Source organism: Pygoscelis adeliae, unplaced genomic scaffold, assembly GCF_000699105.1.
Source record: "Pygoscelis adeliae isolate BGI_AS28 unplaced genomic scaffold, ASM69910v1 Scaffold207, whole genome shotgun sequence".
In the NCBI taxonomy this organism is placed as follows: Eukaryota; Metazoa; Chordata; class Aves; order Sphenisciformes; family Spheniscidae; genus Pygoscelis; species Pygoscelis adeliae.
The window spans coordinates 1,072,170-1,090,131 of record NW_008825160.1 but is presented as its reverse complement, the minus strand read 5'-3'; the positions used below and the strand labels follow the sequence as shown (position 1 = coordinate 1,090,131).

At 40.3% G+C, this 17,962-nt stretch overlaps 1 protein-coding gene across 1 annotated transcript in view; it reads right to left on the bottom strand.

Annotated features, from left to right (window-relative positions):
• MKLN1 (muskelin 1, intracellular mediator containing kelch motifs) overlaps positions 1–17,962 on the bottom strand; it is an 86,267-nt gene that overhangs the window by 43,076 nt on the left and 25,229 nt on the right. The window contains exons 7-9 of the mRNA XM_009328695.1: positions 12,409–12,486; positions 11,102–11,167; positions 2,807–2,919 (exon numbers count right to left, since the gene is read on the bottom strand). Coding sequence (XP_009326970.1) covers positions 2,807–2,919; positions 11,102–11,167; positions 12,409–12,486 — 257 coding nt within the window. The remainder of the gene's footprint in view (positions 1–2,806; positions 2,920–11,101; positions 11,168–12,408; positions 12,487–17,962) is intronic.

The following is a 17,962-nucleotide window of genomic DNA, read 5'->3' as shown; positions in this document are numbered from 1 at the left end:
TATGGAAAATTAACTTTGGAAGTCTAACTGTTAAAAGTCACAAGTGCAACTTCAGGTGACAAAGAGACATTTCTCCAGCTCACTGGCAAATTTTGAAAAAGAGCAGCAACAGAGTTTACTAAAAGGTCACATGACCTTTTCATAACGCATTGCAACAGAAGCTACCAGTACCTTTATCACAAAAGCGTTACTGTGTGTTACCCCTATGATAACACTGGGTAAGATGCAACTTCTACCATATTCTGCTCCTGTCCAAGCTTAATTATTGAGTGGCTAATTTAACGACTGTCACTGATTAATTAGAACAAAAGAGCTAGAAGCAGAACAAGTACAATACAACACAAAAGCAGGACTAAGTTCTACTGGAATCTACTCCGAATATTTTTTAAAATTCCATGTCAACAGACATTTCCTTTTCACAAATTGTTTATGAAAAGTTGATGTCCCTATTAGAGAAACATCTGGAGTCTTTGTTTTTTAATTCACTTCTCAACATTTGAGATTGACCTTTTCATTTCTAAATCAGGTTTTATCCAGCTCTCTTTAGAAAAAAAAAAAAACAACAAAAACACACTGCTGGTTTGCAAGTACAGCAGCTGCCAGTTCACTGTACCTCAGTAAGTCACCAAAACCCTCGGCAAGCCTTCTTCTGAACTCCACTGCAGACTATATCCACGCAGAGTCTCATTCTAGAACTCCGTTGCTAAAGCCACACACACTTCTTCGCACTTCTCTTAAGGATGTCTCTTCTTCAAAATTCCCTATGCATTCCACTCATTCTCCATTTTTTTTTTAAATTCCCCTATCTTGCTTCCTCTCAGCCCAAGACCCTTCCCATCTTCCATCTGAATTTCCTGACCTTCCATCGCACCCTTTAGGTTTTTTTTTTCCTCCAAAATCCCTTTATAGCCACTTTATTGTATCAACTCATCTCTTCTACTGCCTCTCCTACGCAGCCCGTCCTTCGCGTATCCCTTCTTTCTCCCATCCCAACATTACCCTGCTAGAGTCAGGCATGAGGAACTTGAACAGAAAACATACGCTGCTCCTGGCACTGCTGATGCCTTGCATCCCAGCCAGGCCTCCCAAGCTCTACAGAAGCTCAACTGGATGAGGCAGGATCCCAGCAGGAAAGGAAATTAATCCCTTAAACACCAGAACGACCCACACTGGTTTGTGCAGGAAGAAAACACGGTAACTCCTTTTTGACAGGAAGGCTCTATTTCACTGCATCCTGAGCTAGACAAATGTACACACTAAGCAGCTACAAAGCAAGAAGAAAAATGAAAGAAGAGGCAATTAAAAATTGTTGTGCCTTTTTTTCTATAGCTCTTCTTCACTTTCCCAACCTCCTTATAAAGGGAGACAAAGGAAAGGAAGGTCTAGCTGTTTTATCTTTACTATATAGTCGATAAAAGAGATGAGTCCAAATTTCCCCTTGGTATTATGTCACACAAACCCCTCCTTATCTTAAGGAGGTTGGTTACCTGTTGGGTAAACAGTGAGAAAAATAGTAAAACCCATGGTTCAAGACAAAACAGAAGCAACACAAGCCCAGCCTACAGGACTGGACCCTGGAAGACTAAATCCGGCTTCAGCATCGGATCAGCAAACATACAAGTAGCCATGAGCAGTGATGAAAGGACTGAGAGTGAAAAAAAAAACCCTTACAATAAGAGTTAAAAAACAGCTTACAAGGATATAAAAATGTAAGGACAATTTTACCTTTATACAGCTCTATTATGATAGAAACCGGAATATCACGTTCAGTTTTGTTATTGCCCATTTTGTAACGGATGTTAGAAACAGTAAGTGCATGACACGCACAGAGATTTGAAGGCTACGGGAAGTGCCTTACTGTGAGTTTTTTTTCAGCTCAGGCTATTTGTCCTACTTGATTACCACCTCTAAACACCTTTGCCAGGAAAAAATGGGAATATTAAAGTGTCATTTAATCTGGTATGGAAGCTCACAAAATAAGCTATGACAAGAAACTGGAAAAATACAAATGGGAAATAAGATGTTTTCATACTTTTTTCCAAATACTTGAGGAAATCAACTCCTGAATTTGTCAAAAAGTGGTGGAATCTCAAACTTTTCATACCTTCAGGAAGAGGCTGCATGAATTTCTTGAAGTTATGCTCTGACAAACAAGTAACGAACTCAAAACACAATAACCACATGGAACTTTAACATTTCACAGTACACAGTAAAATGAATTACACAAGCCAAAGGTCTTGGACTTTTTTTTTACCTCCTATAACCCAAGCTACACTCATTTCAGATGTTTCATACGTCAAATACTGAGCAAAACAAGCCAAGGAAAATGGCTCAAGTGAATACCACAAAAGCTCTCGGGATTGTGTGGCCTCTGGCAGTTACCCCCGTCCTCTAGATTCCCGTCTGTTAGTTGTCCATTTCTACTCATTTTTGACAGAAGCTAAAAAAATAAACAATTTGTTTCTGAAGCTCAACACCAGCATCAGGTCTGAAATGTTTATTAGCAAGTCTGGTTGTTCAGTCCTATCAAATCATTTAACTCATGTTCTACTCACAGAACTGATTTTTGGCCGATCAGTCCGCTCTTGAGAAACAACCTTTCCCCTCCAGTAATCTTAACACTTCAAACTCACATCCATCTCACATTTTCCCAGCGTAAGCATTTCAAAACTCTTCAGAACTTGAAGGTCTGAATTTTGTGGCTCTCACTACACACTATACGTCAATACAAGCACTTCAGAAGCCTGGCATTTTTCTGTGCAGCAATTCATGTATTATTAACAATACGGACGCTTGCAGAACTCACCTCTTTCTCGGTATCCCTGGATATACAGGTCCACTGGTTTTCTTTCACACTGTATGCCCAGAAGTCAGCCAGATCCTGAGTTCCGTCCCAGCCACCAAACAAATAAACAGTTTCTATTAAAAAAAAGGAAGAACGTGTTAATTTTATTTTAAAAAGAGAATGCCTTTAAACAGGCTAATACCTACGAAACACCTGTGACAAACAAACAGACTATCAGAAGAGAAATTGAAACCAATTCTTACTTAAAGCACCACTCCTCTTTGAATGGAACCAGTCACCAAGACAAATAAATGTGGTTTAGTTTTGTAATGGAAGTTTTTAGGCTTGATAGACAGCCAATTCTCAAGGACTCATTTTCTATTTCTACATTTACATAAGAGGCAATCAAATCCACAGCCTTCTGATTAAAATTCAGGACAGAAATGAACAATATTTAACATTTTGGATACTGTGCCTTTTAGTCTATCAATGACATCTCAGCTTGTACCCCACATTTGGTGCAAGACCTATAGATTAGAAAGACTTCTGAGATAGCAGCAACAAAGGTTTTCTGTTTAGTCCATCCCTTACAAAGGAAAATTTACTTCAGCAATTAAATCCTCTTCAAGGGAAACGCCTTGCATAAAGTAGCTTATCTGATGCCACAAAAGCAAGTAAGTAGAAGAGTTACAGATATAAGTCAGTGTTTCAGGCCCACCTTTAGAGCCTGTTACCTTAAACTCACAACCGCTCCGTGGACAGCAAGTTCAAAGGCTTCTCAGACTTGCTGATAAAACAAGATGAAGCCTCTGAACATGGGAAGCATTTAAGGAAGAAGTCTCTGTTCTGACTTGGAGAGATAACTAAGCTGCTCCCATTATAGAAACATCACTATCTGGTCTCAAATGCTAAAAATACTTCATTTTTAGACTGCATTAAAACACAACACAAAGCCAAGTCCAAGAAGAACAAGCCACTGAAGACTTGCAGAGCTTTGAAAAACTCCTTTAAAATCCACAAACCAGTTCTATTATGCAGGTAATGGCCAATTTTTAATCCAACACCAATTAAAGAGCAGAGTTAGAAGCACGATTATAAAATGGGAATAGTCCCTGACCCTTACCTACCATCAGGATAGTGGTCATCACCATGGAAAGGTTACCCTGGTTCATTAACTTTAATTACCCTTCCTCCTGGACTCAGGGCTCCCAGTGTTCCCTGCAAAGAGCAGGTCCCTTTGTGCACATAAATTCTCACAGCTCACAAAACCCACATTACCACAACAGCTTCATTGATAGCCGAGAAAAATAAAAGATTTGGCACCAGCTAAGTATCCTATTGGGGCCTTGCCAAAATGTCATGCCTGCCTGTAAAGGCTTTGTTGTCTCAGATGAAATTTAATAGCAAACCTGAATGAATCTGATGAAAACTCAGATTTTGAAAGTTACCTAAATCAAGCTGACAGAATTAAATGGCATGTAAGCACTGAAAGAGGGGTACAATCATCCAGCTCGTGCAAACTGTGAGCATCCCCAGAGTCCGAGAGCAACTGTGATAACACAAGTGTATGAGTGTATGTGAACAGTGTGCCAAACTTATTCACCTTGATGTAAAACTGTAGCTCGGATAAAAGAAAGGCTCCATCACTATCTAGACTCAGAATGGCTATCGGTTTTTAGTCTTATGACTTATTACAGAACTATATACATATTTTCATAGGAAGTTTCTGTATTTTTAAAGGAACATTTCTTAATGCATAAATGCATCTGTTGCTGGTTATGTCAAGAAAATAATTTTTCATAGTTCTTCTGAAGTTTGCAATTGTTCTCCCATGGTATAAGGAAAAATTAGTTGTTTGGTGGTTTGTTTTTTTTTTTGTTTGTTTGTGGTTTTTATTTCTTTTTAAAAAGTCAAACTTCACTCTGTTCCCCAACCAGTACCACACCTTCTGCTCTATTTATCAATTCAGATTTTGTGGGGAGGGTTATTTTTTTCACCCTGCACGCAGAGATCCAACCAGGACAGACCCAGGACACACGCCCAGCACTCCCAGGCATTGCAGCCTAAACAACGTATCAACAAACACTCAAAGGTAAGGGCAGACACAGGGAAGAGACCACAAACTTCCAGGCATCAGGAGTGGGGAAGCTTAAGGGGAGCACAGCAGTCTCACATCAATATAACTACTTCTACTTCAGTAGCACTAGGGAACTCAAGATTCAAGCCGGGCATCTTGCTCTGGCAGAGGGAAGGATTCTTCCTTTGTATCCGAGCAATATGTAACGCAGCAATATTGATGCTGCTTTATTAGAGCAAGCCTCTACTCTGCTTTAGGGACAGAGCAGAATTTTCAAACCTACCTGCAAGCCAACAAGAAAAACATGAACGTGGTTATATTTACCCAAAGCTTTTAGCAGCTACATTTACAAAGTCAAATGTCTCCTCCAGCATCTTAACATTGTCTCCTCTAAATTTATTTTTGAATACAAATTTAACACTTAGAAATATTCACAGAACATATTTAATTCAAAACTGCTTGCTCAGCCAAAAATGTTTCTATAATGTCTGAATTCTTTTCTTCCCTTACTCTCTGGAAGACTAGAAGGTGCCAGAGCACTCCTCAAATTATTAAAGAACGTACGTTCCCAAAAACTAACGTATTTCCAGTCAACCTCTCCTTAAGTTCTATTTTTCAGAAGAGTATGCAAAGCAGACTTCTCCAATCCCTGTTAAATACCAAAAATCCTGGCGTAGTTTCAGTCTAGGTTCACATATGTTCTCCAAGTCAGTTTTTCTAACTTCTGTTAACTCCATCTCCTTTGTGTGGTGAAATCCTCAGTGGGATTCTGGTATAGCGGGTCTTCCTCATCCGATCAGGATGTTACGTGTCAAATTGCTAAAGCCAGGCTGATGAAAGATGCTTGGTATGCCTGAGCATCCCTGGTTTTACCTTCTAATAGGCACAACGAATACATTCCAATCCTGGTGACATATTTAACTAAACACTTCGGTCAAATGATACTTCCATGTCTCTGCTACAACAGTTCTCCATAGAATATTGAAGAATTATGGACCTAAAACACCTCTGCAAGTCATCTGGTCCATCAGTTATCTCCCCAACCCCTCACAGTAGGGCTAACTTCAGTAACAGACCAGGTTGCACATGGAAGTATTCAGTTACACTTTGAGTATCTTCAAACATGGGTATTTCAGACTGTCTGGACCCCTGCTTCAATGACTGATCATCTTCCATTACAATTTTTTTTTCCCCCTAATATCGAACTGGAATTTTCCTTGCTGCAATGTGTCCACTGCCCTTCATCCTATCCCTGTGCACCCTCCCAAAATGAGTCTGGCTCTATCTTCTCCATGCTCTCCCACCAGCTAGTTGAAGACAGCTCTAGGATCCTCCCATGAGCCTTTTCTTCCACACGCATAACAAAAGCAGCTCCCTAAGCGTCTCTTCATACATCATGTGCTCCAGCCCTCGACCACCTTGGCGGCCCTTCACTGGGTTCCCTTTCAGATTGTCACCATCCTTGTACCAGAGAGCCCAAACTGGGCACAGTACTCCAGACGTGGCCTCACAAGTACCAAGTAGAGGGACATCATCACCCCCCTTCACCTGCTGGCTGTACTTCTGCTAATACAGCCTAACAGGACGTTGGCCTTCATTGCCACAAGGACACATCGCTGATGCACGTTCAGCTGTCTACCACCTTGCAAACCTTCTTTCCATGCAGTCAGTCCCTGGCCTATAGTATTGCACACAGCTGTGACATCCCAGGTTCAGGACTCTGCATTTGTCTCGGCTGAACCTCACAATGCTCTCCCTGCAGCCTGTCAGGGTCCCTCTGACTCACAGCCCTAGTCTCTAGTTCATCAACCACTGCCCTCCCAATTTGCTACCAGCCCAAACTTGCTGAGGGTGTATTTGAGAATCAGTGTCCCTATAACTAAGAAGGACTTGTCTCAGAAGTAAAAAATTTAGGCGTAAGATATCTCAAAAGCCTTCTATGAAAGGACGTCACTTCCCTATGTAGTAACCATAGATTTAGTTACCTGCAAGCAGCATTGTCCAATTTGTAAGGAGCACTTAGAGGACAACTATAAAGCCAGACCTTAAACTTTCTTGAAGTACCACACCACTCAGCTTCTGAATCACAGTTCACTGTAGATGGTGGCTGGATGTAAAGTTTTTCAGGCTAGGGCTGTTCTGGGTAGGCATACAGTCTTCCTCTCAAATGTGAAAGCACTGCGAAGCTGAGTAACCTCAAGGATTCAGCAGCTGTTTGTGTTTCAGAGCTTAGAAGCCATCTGTGTTTTGTTTTAGAGATCTTTTCATCTTGTACACAAGTCCTGTCTTTAAATATCTTATGGATAGCCATGTTTTCCTCAGGCAAACCAGCATCCTTCATGTCTGCTGCTCTCACTTCATCTTTCCATGCTGCTTTTGAACCAGCCTCATGATTTCCACTGTGTTGCCCACGTATGCTATGGGCACGCTGTGCCCACTGCTCTGAATCTCCCAGTGCTCCCAACCAACAGATTTGTTCTCACTTATCTAATAGAATGAAGTAAGCAGAGCTCCTTCTCATGAAAGGAAAAGCAAATAACATACAACCAAAATTACAGAGTAGTTTCACTTCAGTGAGTAAACAGAGGTAACATCAACAAAGACCATTTCACTAATATTTTCCTTCAAAAAATGTTTCACTTGCCAAAGAGAAGAGAAATGCAGACAAAAAAATCATCCTGGTTGCTTAGCTATTATTTCTAAAACAGGCTCATCAGAAAACTTCAGAAGGCTTTATCTAAATTAAAGATGAATGTTTAAACAAACAGGATATATCACAAAAGATTCTTTTTTTTAATAGAACGATTTCTATATAGTCTATAATTCTGTTAACAAAATCAATTCTATGGCTTTATGGACTACACTGTCATTCACATAAAATTGTGTCTGCCCTGTAAGAGCAGAGGAGATCAATTCCACCTTAACTAGAATTATAAACCAAATCTCCAAAACACAGTACACGTATTCCTCTAAAGTACCAATGTTATTCCTTAAAACTTGAATTTGGCAATCCACTTACCCATTCCCACTTTCTTCCAGAATAATTAAAGTTATGTTAATCAAGGTACTAGTGCTAGATGCCTACCATCCTTGTCCAAAACTGCATTAGGGCTTAATGCATCTAGGAACACAGTACTATATACAAGCCTGCGTTTTACTGCTTGAATATTTCACCAGGGCCTACATAAATAGCAGTACAGCTTTTCATGACTGACATTCAGCGCACTTAACACAGTATGTTCTTGTGTAGTTTTGGGGTTGTTTTCACTTTTGGTGTTTTGGGGATACATTTGTTTTAATCTATGCACCTGCGTTGTGACTACCCAAATACTTCTCCTTCCTTGTAGAAAAGTGCAGACAACTCTCCAGCCTCCCATATGGAGAACTACATGACATGCACCTTGCAGGAAAAAGCAGAAATAACATAAGCCTTCTGTTTTCACTTACAGTCTAAAGCTTTAAAGTACATAACAGTGGTTTCCAACTATAACCGGGAATGCCTCTTAGTAAATGTTTCTGCACAATGCATACCAAAAGCAACTTCCTAATTCTGCCACCCAGAGTCATGCCAGTCTGTTAATATGATTAAAAAGCATGGAAGACATTGTGAGAATCAGTACCTTCCTTTTTTTTTTTTTACATACAGGAAGATACCAGGCTGCATTCTCAGTTCCGTATCCCAAAATGCCTACACTTTCATTTCAAACTGCTTTAAGCAGTTTTCAAAGCACAAAGAACATCTATTCTAAGACAGCAGTAGCAGGTATTAGGAGCATGAACATCAGATGGAAATGAGCTACAGCACAAGTTACCGGTTGCCAGCAGAGATGCCAGAATTGCTCTTTCAGTTACTTTCAGCCTACCCTAATTGGAAGATAAAACATGCTAAAAGGCAGTTTAGACCAAGTTAAACTATATTCTACCTGAAACTTCGAGCATAAACAGTCTCAGTGACTCAACGCACTATCAGTAAGTTGAGATCTAGCTCAACTGCTTACCAACCCGTATCCTCTATCCTAACATTAACACATGTGCATCCAGCAGGCTCGGTACTATTACAAAACTTATTAAAAATAAACTTACATTTTTGTAGTCAATAATAGCTGGTTAATATTTCCTTGAGGTTAATCAAAAAGCAGAACCATTTATAGTCCAGTTATAGCTACAGCAGGTCTGGATATCAGAGATTAAAATTTGCTTCCAACACCTATTCTATGTGATATGAATCTTCAGAACCTCCTTATATGTACGATTTTGGTGTTTCACTTCATTTCTAATAGATTAAAGTTGAAGAAAACATTCATTTTTGAAAAGGACCTCACCCCTCCAACAAGGAGTGGAAAGTGAGCTTATTTTTCTTCAGCTGCCAAAAGCTTCTGGAAAAAAACAACTCAACAAGTGTGTGGATAAGGAAGGGAGGATGTCTTTGAAGGAAAGAGTACACTGCTGCTCCTTTTTCCATTAACACTAGATTTGCTCAAGGTTAGCCAGGGAGCTTTACAGCTCCAGTTTGTAAAACACATCCTGACATAACTGGCTAAATTCCCACAGTCTCATTAAACACTACCTATGTTCAAAAGGAAAACTCAAAGCAATCAGCAACAGCTGCTTTTAAGAATAACAGCACCAAGAACTTCCCCCTGGCCTGCTCACGAGCCAAATTAACTGGCAAAACTGGTAATCTCAAAAACGTTTAGCCTTTTACAAGCCTCAGTGGGCCTGGAAGCAAAACTAAGGGCAACTTCCCAAATATCCCACAAAGAAACTTTGTGAAGGTATCCCACCACCACTGGATAGAGCTGCAGCAAGAAAGGACTATGATATGACAGAAGGAGATCCAGTCCTCCCACGCTGGGACTCCACCTCCGTAGGTGCTCCCCAGTCAGTTTTGTGCAGGTAAAAAAAGATACCGATGCTTTTTACTGCCTTGTTAAAGCAGAGTGAAAACTTAAGTCAAAGGCAGAAATAATAATCTTACTAGGACTTAAGAAAACCAACAGGAATGGCAACGAAGACTCACGTTACCATGAATATATTATTTTCAGGAGGTCTAAAGGACTATCATTTCCAAGTTGACAAGCCTCATGTTTCTTCAGCGCACTTGTGAAACAGTCACTGTCTACTTATTCACCGAGGCCACTAGGGAGCGTTCACAGCTTCTTTTGTAGGCAAACACCAGCAATCCTCCAGCAGCATTTTATGCTAATGAATCTGAAACCTCTTCAACCAAAAAAGTTTGCTTTCATATACAAAATAACTCGAGTGCTTCCTCTAGAGCAGTAACTACATTCTGAGTAAAAGCCAAAGACTGCAGCTACTGCTGCATTTTTGCTTGTTCACTATGACTTAGCAAATTACTCTTGAAGGTACCATCCTGTCACGTGCTTCAGTCCCCGTCCATATGACCACAACAGATACGGCCATGGCAATTTTTTGCAAAGTTCCTCAATGCCACCCTATATTCCTCTCTGCTACTCACACCCTGATCTTATTTCTCCTTTCGTAAGAACAATCCTTTTACTCATACAAATCATTTACTTAGCATAGATGTAGGCAGATGCATTCCTTATTTTAGTAAGGAATGACATACCACAGAAATCTGATTAAATAAAAGCAAGACAAAGATACAGAAAATTATGGAGAACAACAATCAGCAGAACTGTTATTTATACCCCCCCTCCTTTCTTTTCTCTGCAGGCTCTTTGAAATAGACGCTGAACCATTCTTCAAACTGCTATAGGAAACATTTTTGTAAAAAATGTCTAACAAATTATATTTAATAGGAGTTTCTTGCACACTGTGGAAATTAGAAGCCACTCCAACCAAAATACAAGGAATTTTTCCACACATCAGATCTATTGCTTGAGCACTATTCCAAAGAGCATAGTAAGTAGCAGATAAGGGAAATTATCATCCCTAATTTCACTTCTCTTGTTTAAGCTCCTGCTCAAAGAGGGTAGGAGGGACAAAAAATTAAAAACAATCGTTCTTGGTTTCTTAGTTAAGACAAGACAATGACTAAGGCGTAATAGAGAACTAATAGGGAAGAAGGGGGGTGGGAAAGGCAGTTGGAGTATAGTTCCAGAAAGAAGAGTATTTAATCCAACTATTAGAAAGTGCAGTTTTTTCCTCAAAACCTGAAGTTAAGACAGTCTCTGAAGAAAAACACATTTGCATGTTTATCTGAAAAATATTTGATTAAATAATTAAGTTAGTTAAGAAATTTAGCAACTACTCACCTGTCTGAACATCTATAACCATCTGATGGCCACCTCTCATCCCTGGTCGGCTGTCTTCCCCATCACCTTTAAAAAAAGAGGGAGGGGAGAGTTTTCCGTTGTAAGATTTTTAAACCAAAGAAAGATACAACCTCACATACGGCCTAAATACTATACGGAAGCAGAGCAACTCAGTAACTCACCATTCTTTAAACATTAGCACAGCACTTTTTCCAGGTAGTAGTATTCTGTGCATTATAAAACTGTACGGAGTTTTATACTGAATTATCTGGTGACTGATAGTACAGATAGCTAAAGTGAATACAGTACTCTACTGCAATTCTGAGAGCCTTGGAAAGGAGCTTGAGAGTTCCTGAGGCATGCAGGTCCACACAAATGAGGTCTGAGCTATCTTTGCAGCTCTCCAGCGGTGAGGACACAGACAACCTTTTGCTCCCCTTCCATCTCTCCCCACCTGAGAGCTGCCTGAAGGCTGAGCAGCGAGAACAGATACTCAAATGACAGGGCAATGTACCCATGGGATGGAAGCAAAGAGGTAATGGCATAGATATAGCATAGCTAGCTTTGCACCAATTACCTATTCTCACATATAAGGGAATTCCAACTGTCCAATTAAAGCAGCTTTCCAACCACTTTAGATATCTTAAGCGTTCAGGATAGGTGTCATCTATGGGAAGCAACATTAGAAAGATAACCCACGTTCTGCTGGAGACCCGCTTGTATTCATAGATAACCCTTCCCAAGAGGTTTGGGTACGGTGCTCCACATTTGGCGATTGTCACGTTGAATCCTACATTTGCAGCATGACAGTGATTTTTGTACTTTGTAGTCAAGGCTGCTGCTACGAGTCTCCTCTCAATGCAGAAAGCAACGGAAAAAGATTCTGCAGTTTAGATTTACTGTATAACAGACCAAGACTTCAAAAGATGCATCTCAAATTTAAAATACTCCCTGTTAAGATAATGTATTTATTTACCAGTCTTTGCTGTACCATTAAGTTGACTCCATGCGTTAAATCCAGTCACACAGGTAACTGCTCTCACACTTAACCTACATTCTAAGATCTGTTTCTGAACTGATGAGCTATCCTTGAAACTACAGCTAGTGTTCCTGTAGCGTTCCTTACTCAACCAGAAACCAGGCTGCATTTCACCAACTTTGCAGACAAATGCAAGTTTTTCATAGACTAAACCGTTTCCTAGAACAACTGTCCTACAGGAGGCTTTACTGCATCATTTTCTTGCTCAATGTCCTCAAAGGAACAAGACAGAACTGGCAGTACATGAGTTATATCTTAATATCCTTACCTTTGGTGCTTTTGGGGATGATCTGCCCCCAGCGAGGTTTGTATTCTTGTTGACTGATATACTGATTGAATAAGCCATCTGCAAAACACAAATTTTGCTGTATAAAACGTTTATACTTCCATTATAGCAAAATCACTTTTAATGCAGGTAACTTCAGCCTAACTCAATCCAGTATGCTACTCCAAAGCCTTCATTTTAAGTAAATTCTCTATATGTGTCAGTTACTTTGTTAAACTTGTTAATGAACTAAATGTGTAAGCACTAAAATAAAAAGAATACTCGCTACTAGATCAATCAAGAATTACCCAGTTTTCCTGCCAGGTCATGCCAATTGTCTATAAATCTCCAGTGTGGTGCATTTAATTAAGAATAGAATCCCTCCCCCTTATTTAAGCAAAAGGAAAGTTGCCAATGCATGTATAATTCAACCATTTTAGTACATGTTAAGTTAAAACTAGGTCAGGCAGCATCTCTGGAGCTTCATTTAAGAAAAGGGAAGAAAAGCAGATTGTTTAAATGCTATGATATGGGACAACCAAGCGCTGGATGAACAACAAAATAATAGTTTACATTCTCTTCAGAGAGTTAAGCAAGAAGAGAAACAGAAGATGCATTAGGTCACTGGCCAGATATGCCAACTGCAGCATTTCTGTGAGAAGCATTAACTCCAGCACTCTGCCCAAGCTACCCTTGTGCCTTCCTCTCTCCCTCTGCACACCTACCGCATTTCATCTCTTCAGCCTCCAGAGGTCAGTTCCTAATTCTGGTTACATGTTATCGGTCTATCACATAAACGTTAATTTTTTTGAAAAGGAGATTCGTAACACCCAGGCTCTCTGGGATCGCTCTTCAGTCTGGGAAGAGCTTAGCAAGCATTTGCGGAACTTGTTGCTATTGTTCTTCAAATGTCTCCTCTAAAAAAACCTACTTTACCTTCTGCAGGCACGATAAACTATTAGACAGCTAATGGCTAGCCTCTTCACCGCTGCTCACCCTGGCTATATCCCACCCATCACCCCACCATCTCAAGACACAAGCTCTTCATAACAAGCATTTGTTCCGTGTGTATGCATTACCTGAAAAAAAAAAAAATGGGAGTTCAGACACCCAGTTTACATCACTGGTACAGTGATAACTACCACAGGCAGACTGAGGACTCGAATGGCAGATTTACACGGTTCCGTATTGAAACAGTACATTGCACATACACTGCTCAGATGCAGGATGCATTCAGGGGTCCTTAATCACGTAATATCCAACAGCTATGCTCTTTGGTAGCATGGTACCCGGCAAACTTGCTCAGGAATCAGTTTTACATTCCCCAGCAGAGAAAGGAAAAAATGAAATTACTAAGTTGCATCTAATACTTTTCAGTTCTTCCGACCCCAGTAATTGTGGCTTTGAGGTATGAATTTAACAGATTATGAATGCCTCTGTCTACTTATAGAAAATCCCTTGGTAAACATACAGACAAAAAAGAATAATCCTTACTGCACACATCTCTATCTATTTACAAAAAGGTAAAAATCTTTGTTAAGCATGAAACAATGTTCAGAGAATATTTTAAAGCATTTCCTAGCATCCTGTAGTTTGTCGTGACTGAAATCCAGGTTTTAATTAAAATCCAAGCCAGCAAGTACTTCCTGGGAGAAGATAAATACTCTATTTAGAGACCATCTAATAGGAAAATAAGGGCACTCAAGAGCTCCTGAAAGGTGCTGAATTTGGTCTTAAAAGACAAAACTGCTTTCAACTTTCATAAACTCAGCTCTGCAAGTTTCTCAAATTAAATACTCTGTGAAAGCAGGGCAGATTTTACTTTCACCTGTCTTAGAGCCAAAAACATCAGCTCTCCCCTAGCATTAGGTAATTGAGGAAAGCCAGAAGTTTGCTCAACGTATGTAGAAAAGTGGTTTATTTTGGTTTTAAGAGTAGGGTTCCTAACTCCCACTTCTTCAGCATTTATAAAGTTGAGGCAAGACATGAGAGGCTTTAAACTTGATATTTCATTAATTCAGGGATTTTTGATTCAGAAGAGCCAACCTCCCATAGAAGAAATGCATGCGCTGTAAGAAATCCCACACTGAGGCAGATTTTTCTAATCACAAACCTAGACAGAAATCCAGCCTTTTGGTTATCATTAGAGCGTTCGGTCTTCAAGACAGAACGCAAAACCATATTTATCCCTATGGCAGCCAATAGATAATTGGACATAAATAGCTCAAGAGGATGAATTACACCACATACGATCTGAAAGGGTGATTTAACCTCTCTCCCATGCTCAACACCCACAGGCTGCACTTGTCAAGATATGACACTTCTCCCCTACTGTGCCTTCAGCCTCTTTTAATAATGCTTCTTGTCTTCCATGGGACATTGGTTTGGAAATACTCCAGCTTGCTTCCCAGAAACGTTTCTTTCTGCTGGGAGCAGTTCCACATTCATTCTACTTGCACTGCAAACCAGCAGCAGCTTGTTTTGGAAGCTGAATCACCACCTGTCTGACACCACCAGGGAAAAAAAGGAGGATTTCTAGGTGGATTCTGTATCTGAAGCCAGACCTATTCTAGCACACTCCTTATGTTTCTTGCCAGGATAGCACTGCGGACCAAAAGGTCTCCAAAGCTTCTGCAAGGCACTGAAGATCAGATCTAGGCCTGCTCAGCTTTGTCAGCTGTCTCGAATGAATCAGTAGTTTAAAATAAATTTCAAGACTCCTGTAGAAAACAAAAGCGTTAAGTGCGAGTTTTTAAAGGAAGTTTTTTCCTTCACTCCAGAGGCCTCTTATTTCAATGTCCATGTTTACTCTCTACAACTATGGCCAAAGCCAGTACTTTTATTTTGTACTATTTTCAAGCCCTTCGCAGCAAGCTGTGACGCATTTTGGATGTAACAACATGAAGTTCACAGTGGTTAAAGCTTAGTAAATTCTACCCCCCTGATAACCGAAGCCTTTATTTTGTTACCTAGAAAGAATTAGACAAACAGTGCGGACAAAAATATTTAACTTGCTGAAGCCAATCAGGAACAAGTAAAAGTTGTATTAAGTTTCCTTTTAGACAACACACATCTGTAGATAGGATTACTAAAATCTATTCACTCCACTGCCAACAGCTGAAAAAAACTAGAGCAGCATTTAGCCCATAGTTTCTGGGTTTTGGGGTTTGGTTTTTTAAGATTTTTCTTGAGTCAAAGAAAAATACCCAAAACACCTAAACAGATGGAGGTTTCTGTAGTCACAAAAATCCTTCTAAAGAAAAGCTGAAGCAGAAAACAAAGATGACACCAGATAAAAATCCAGCCATTACTCGACAATTTCCTCAACACGTGGGAGCAACAAGGAAATGCACAAATATTTTCCAGTCTCAAAGCTGTAATATTCTCTTGCACTTTCTTCTTAGCAAAAATGAAACAAGGTTTGCTTTCAAATCCCTACAAGATATCTTTCTTCTACACAAACCCTACCATCTACTTACCGTAGGCTTTGGATCCCTAGCAAGCCTCTCCCCTCCATATATATCCCAGTACTACAGAGCAGCAAGCCAGCGTCCATACTTTCTCAGAATTGAATCCAAACATACTTGGTGGTAAAATTAAGGTATACGTCTCTGCCTAGAGCTTCCAGGAGAATACAACAGTTCCTGTGCATCCCGAGTTTTGGGAGACATTTGAGCCTGCAGGCTGTGCATCACAACTTCTTGTTTGTTGTACGGGGCCGACATGTCAACAGATAAACACATACCACATACTGACAAAAGAACTGCCAGAAGGAACACCTCAATCCCCAGAATAATACTACTAAACTAGCAGATCTTCAATCCATTTCAAGCAGTTTTCCATGTCTACAGTAGCTGCAAACAGTTCAACTAAGTCATTTGCACTCCGCATACTCTCTGTAGGAATATTAAGCAGATTTTTTTCTTCAATAATATAGGCCGTCTGAAAGCTATAGGAATGAATCCAAATGTGAAGCATTTGAACCAAGTCTGTGAACCAGCTGAGATTTAGGGAACCTTTTATTTTTGAGAGGAAGTCAGGCAGCTGCCAGAGTTTCCATTTGCCCATTTTCTAAGTGTAATGCACAAGTCAAAAGAATCTGCGGGAAAAGTGTGGCTGCCTGCCACTGAGCTCTCAAAAGAAATCATCTGGTGATGTGAGGTGGAAGACAGCGTTCATCATTAGCAATGCAAAAGAACAAGAGTTAGCTCTGCTAGCACTAATTCTTGACCACCTACTCTTTTTCTACATGACTAAGCCTATGGAAATAGCCTGCAAGAGATGCATCGCATTTCACTTTTTAAATACCTACCACAGCAAATATTAGCCTCTACAGAAGACATTTTAGGCTGAACTGAGTGCGCAGTATCTCTGTCAACCTCATTGCACTTTTGTTTGTTCCTTTAAGGCAATGAACTCTCAGATCAGCAAGAGGTCAGAAGTTCACGTATTCATGTCCAGTCTGTAACAGAACAGTTCCCTCTTTGAACAATTTCAGGGATAATTTAAGCATCTGTATATCTCAATTAACTCTACACTTCAACTACACTACACGGACCATACACAGGACTAAAGTTAATCTGCTTTTATTTGGAAAAAACAACACATCAGAGAAGTTCAGTCGTAAGAACACCCACACCTTAGAGACTAAGCAGCAAGCTATGGAGACTTCACAACAAAGCTGCTAAGAAAGTAAAATGGTAAAATGCTGGGTGCTAACGAGCCTCTTTCAAAGAGGAGCTTGAGAGAGATGCAGAACTGAGTAAGGACAGGTAACTGTGGAGGACCACAGGGAGCAGATGGTAGCAATACTACAGGAGAACGTGTTTAAGGCTGAAAACACCTATTCCCAATCCTACCAAGAAGAAGGATCCAGCTGTTAAATACCAGCTACATTCAACACCTTGACTCGACTGTCGTCTTGTACAACTCCAGACAAACTATTCCAGCTGCAGTTTCAGGGTTTTTGTGGCTATCAGGAGATTTGTCCCATCCTCTCCCACACTGTAGCCCGATCAGCTCCCTGACCTGGTTTGCCATGTGGCAGCATCAGCACCAGTGCCAGCAAACAAGGGGCCAGGGGACACAGCGTCCTGAGTAAGGGCAGGATTGACCCAGTTAGTAAAAACCCGCAGTTGTGTCAGCTTAAAGCAAATATGGGATACAGCCTCAGTGTCTCGGGATAGATAGCACTTCTCTCCGAAGGGTGCTGGGAGGCGACAGAGCTTTAAATGGGTACAAAAGCTGAAGACAGCATAAAGAGTTGCAGAAGGATGGGGGGAGGAAGGTTAATGTATTCCAAGACAAGCAAAATCATTAAAGATGAGCAACGGAGCAACGGGAGATGCGTACACTGACATTTAACTTCAGCTAGCCAGGTGCCGGATTAAAAGGAAGCACTATAAACATCCTCATGCATATTATTCTGTCCCTCAGAAGCAGTGACAAAACTTAATGATGTTACTTGACGACTCTCCTGCTAAGTTATCCACAGTCTGTTACTAGAAATACTTGCTTCTGTACTTGCTGGAACAAAAAAGAAGGACTGATAAAACAA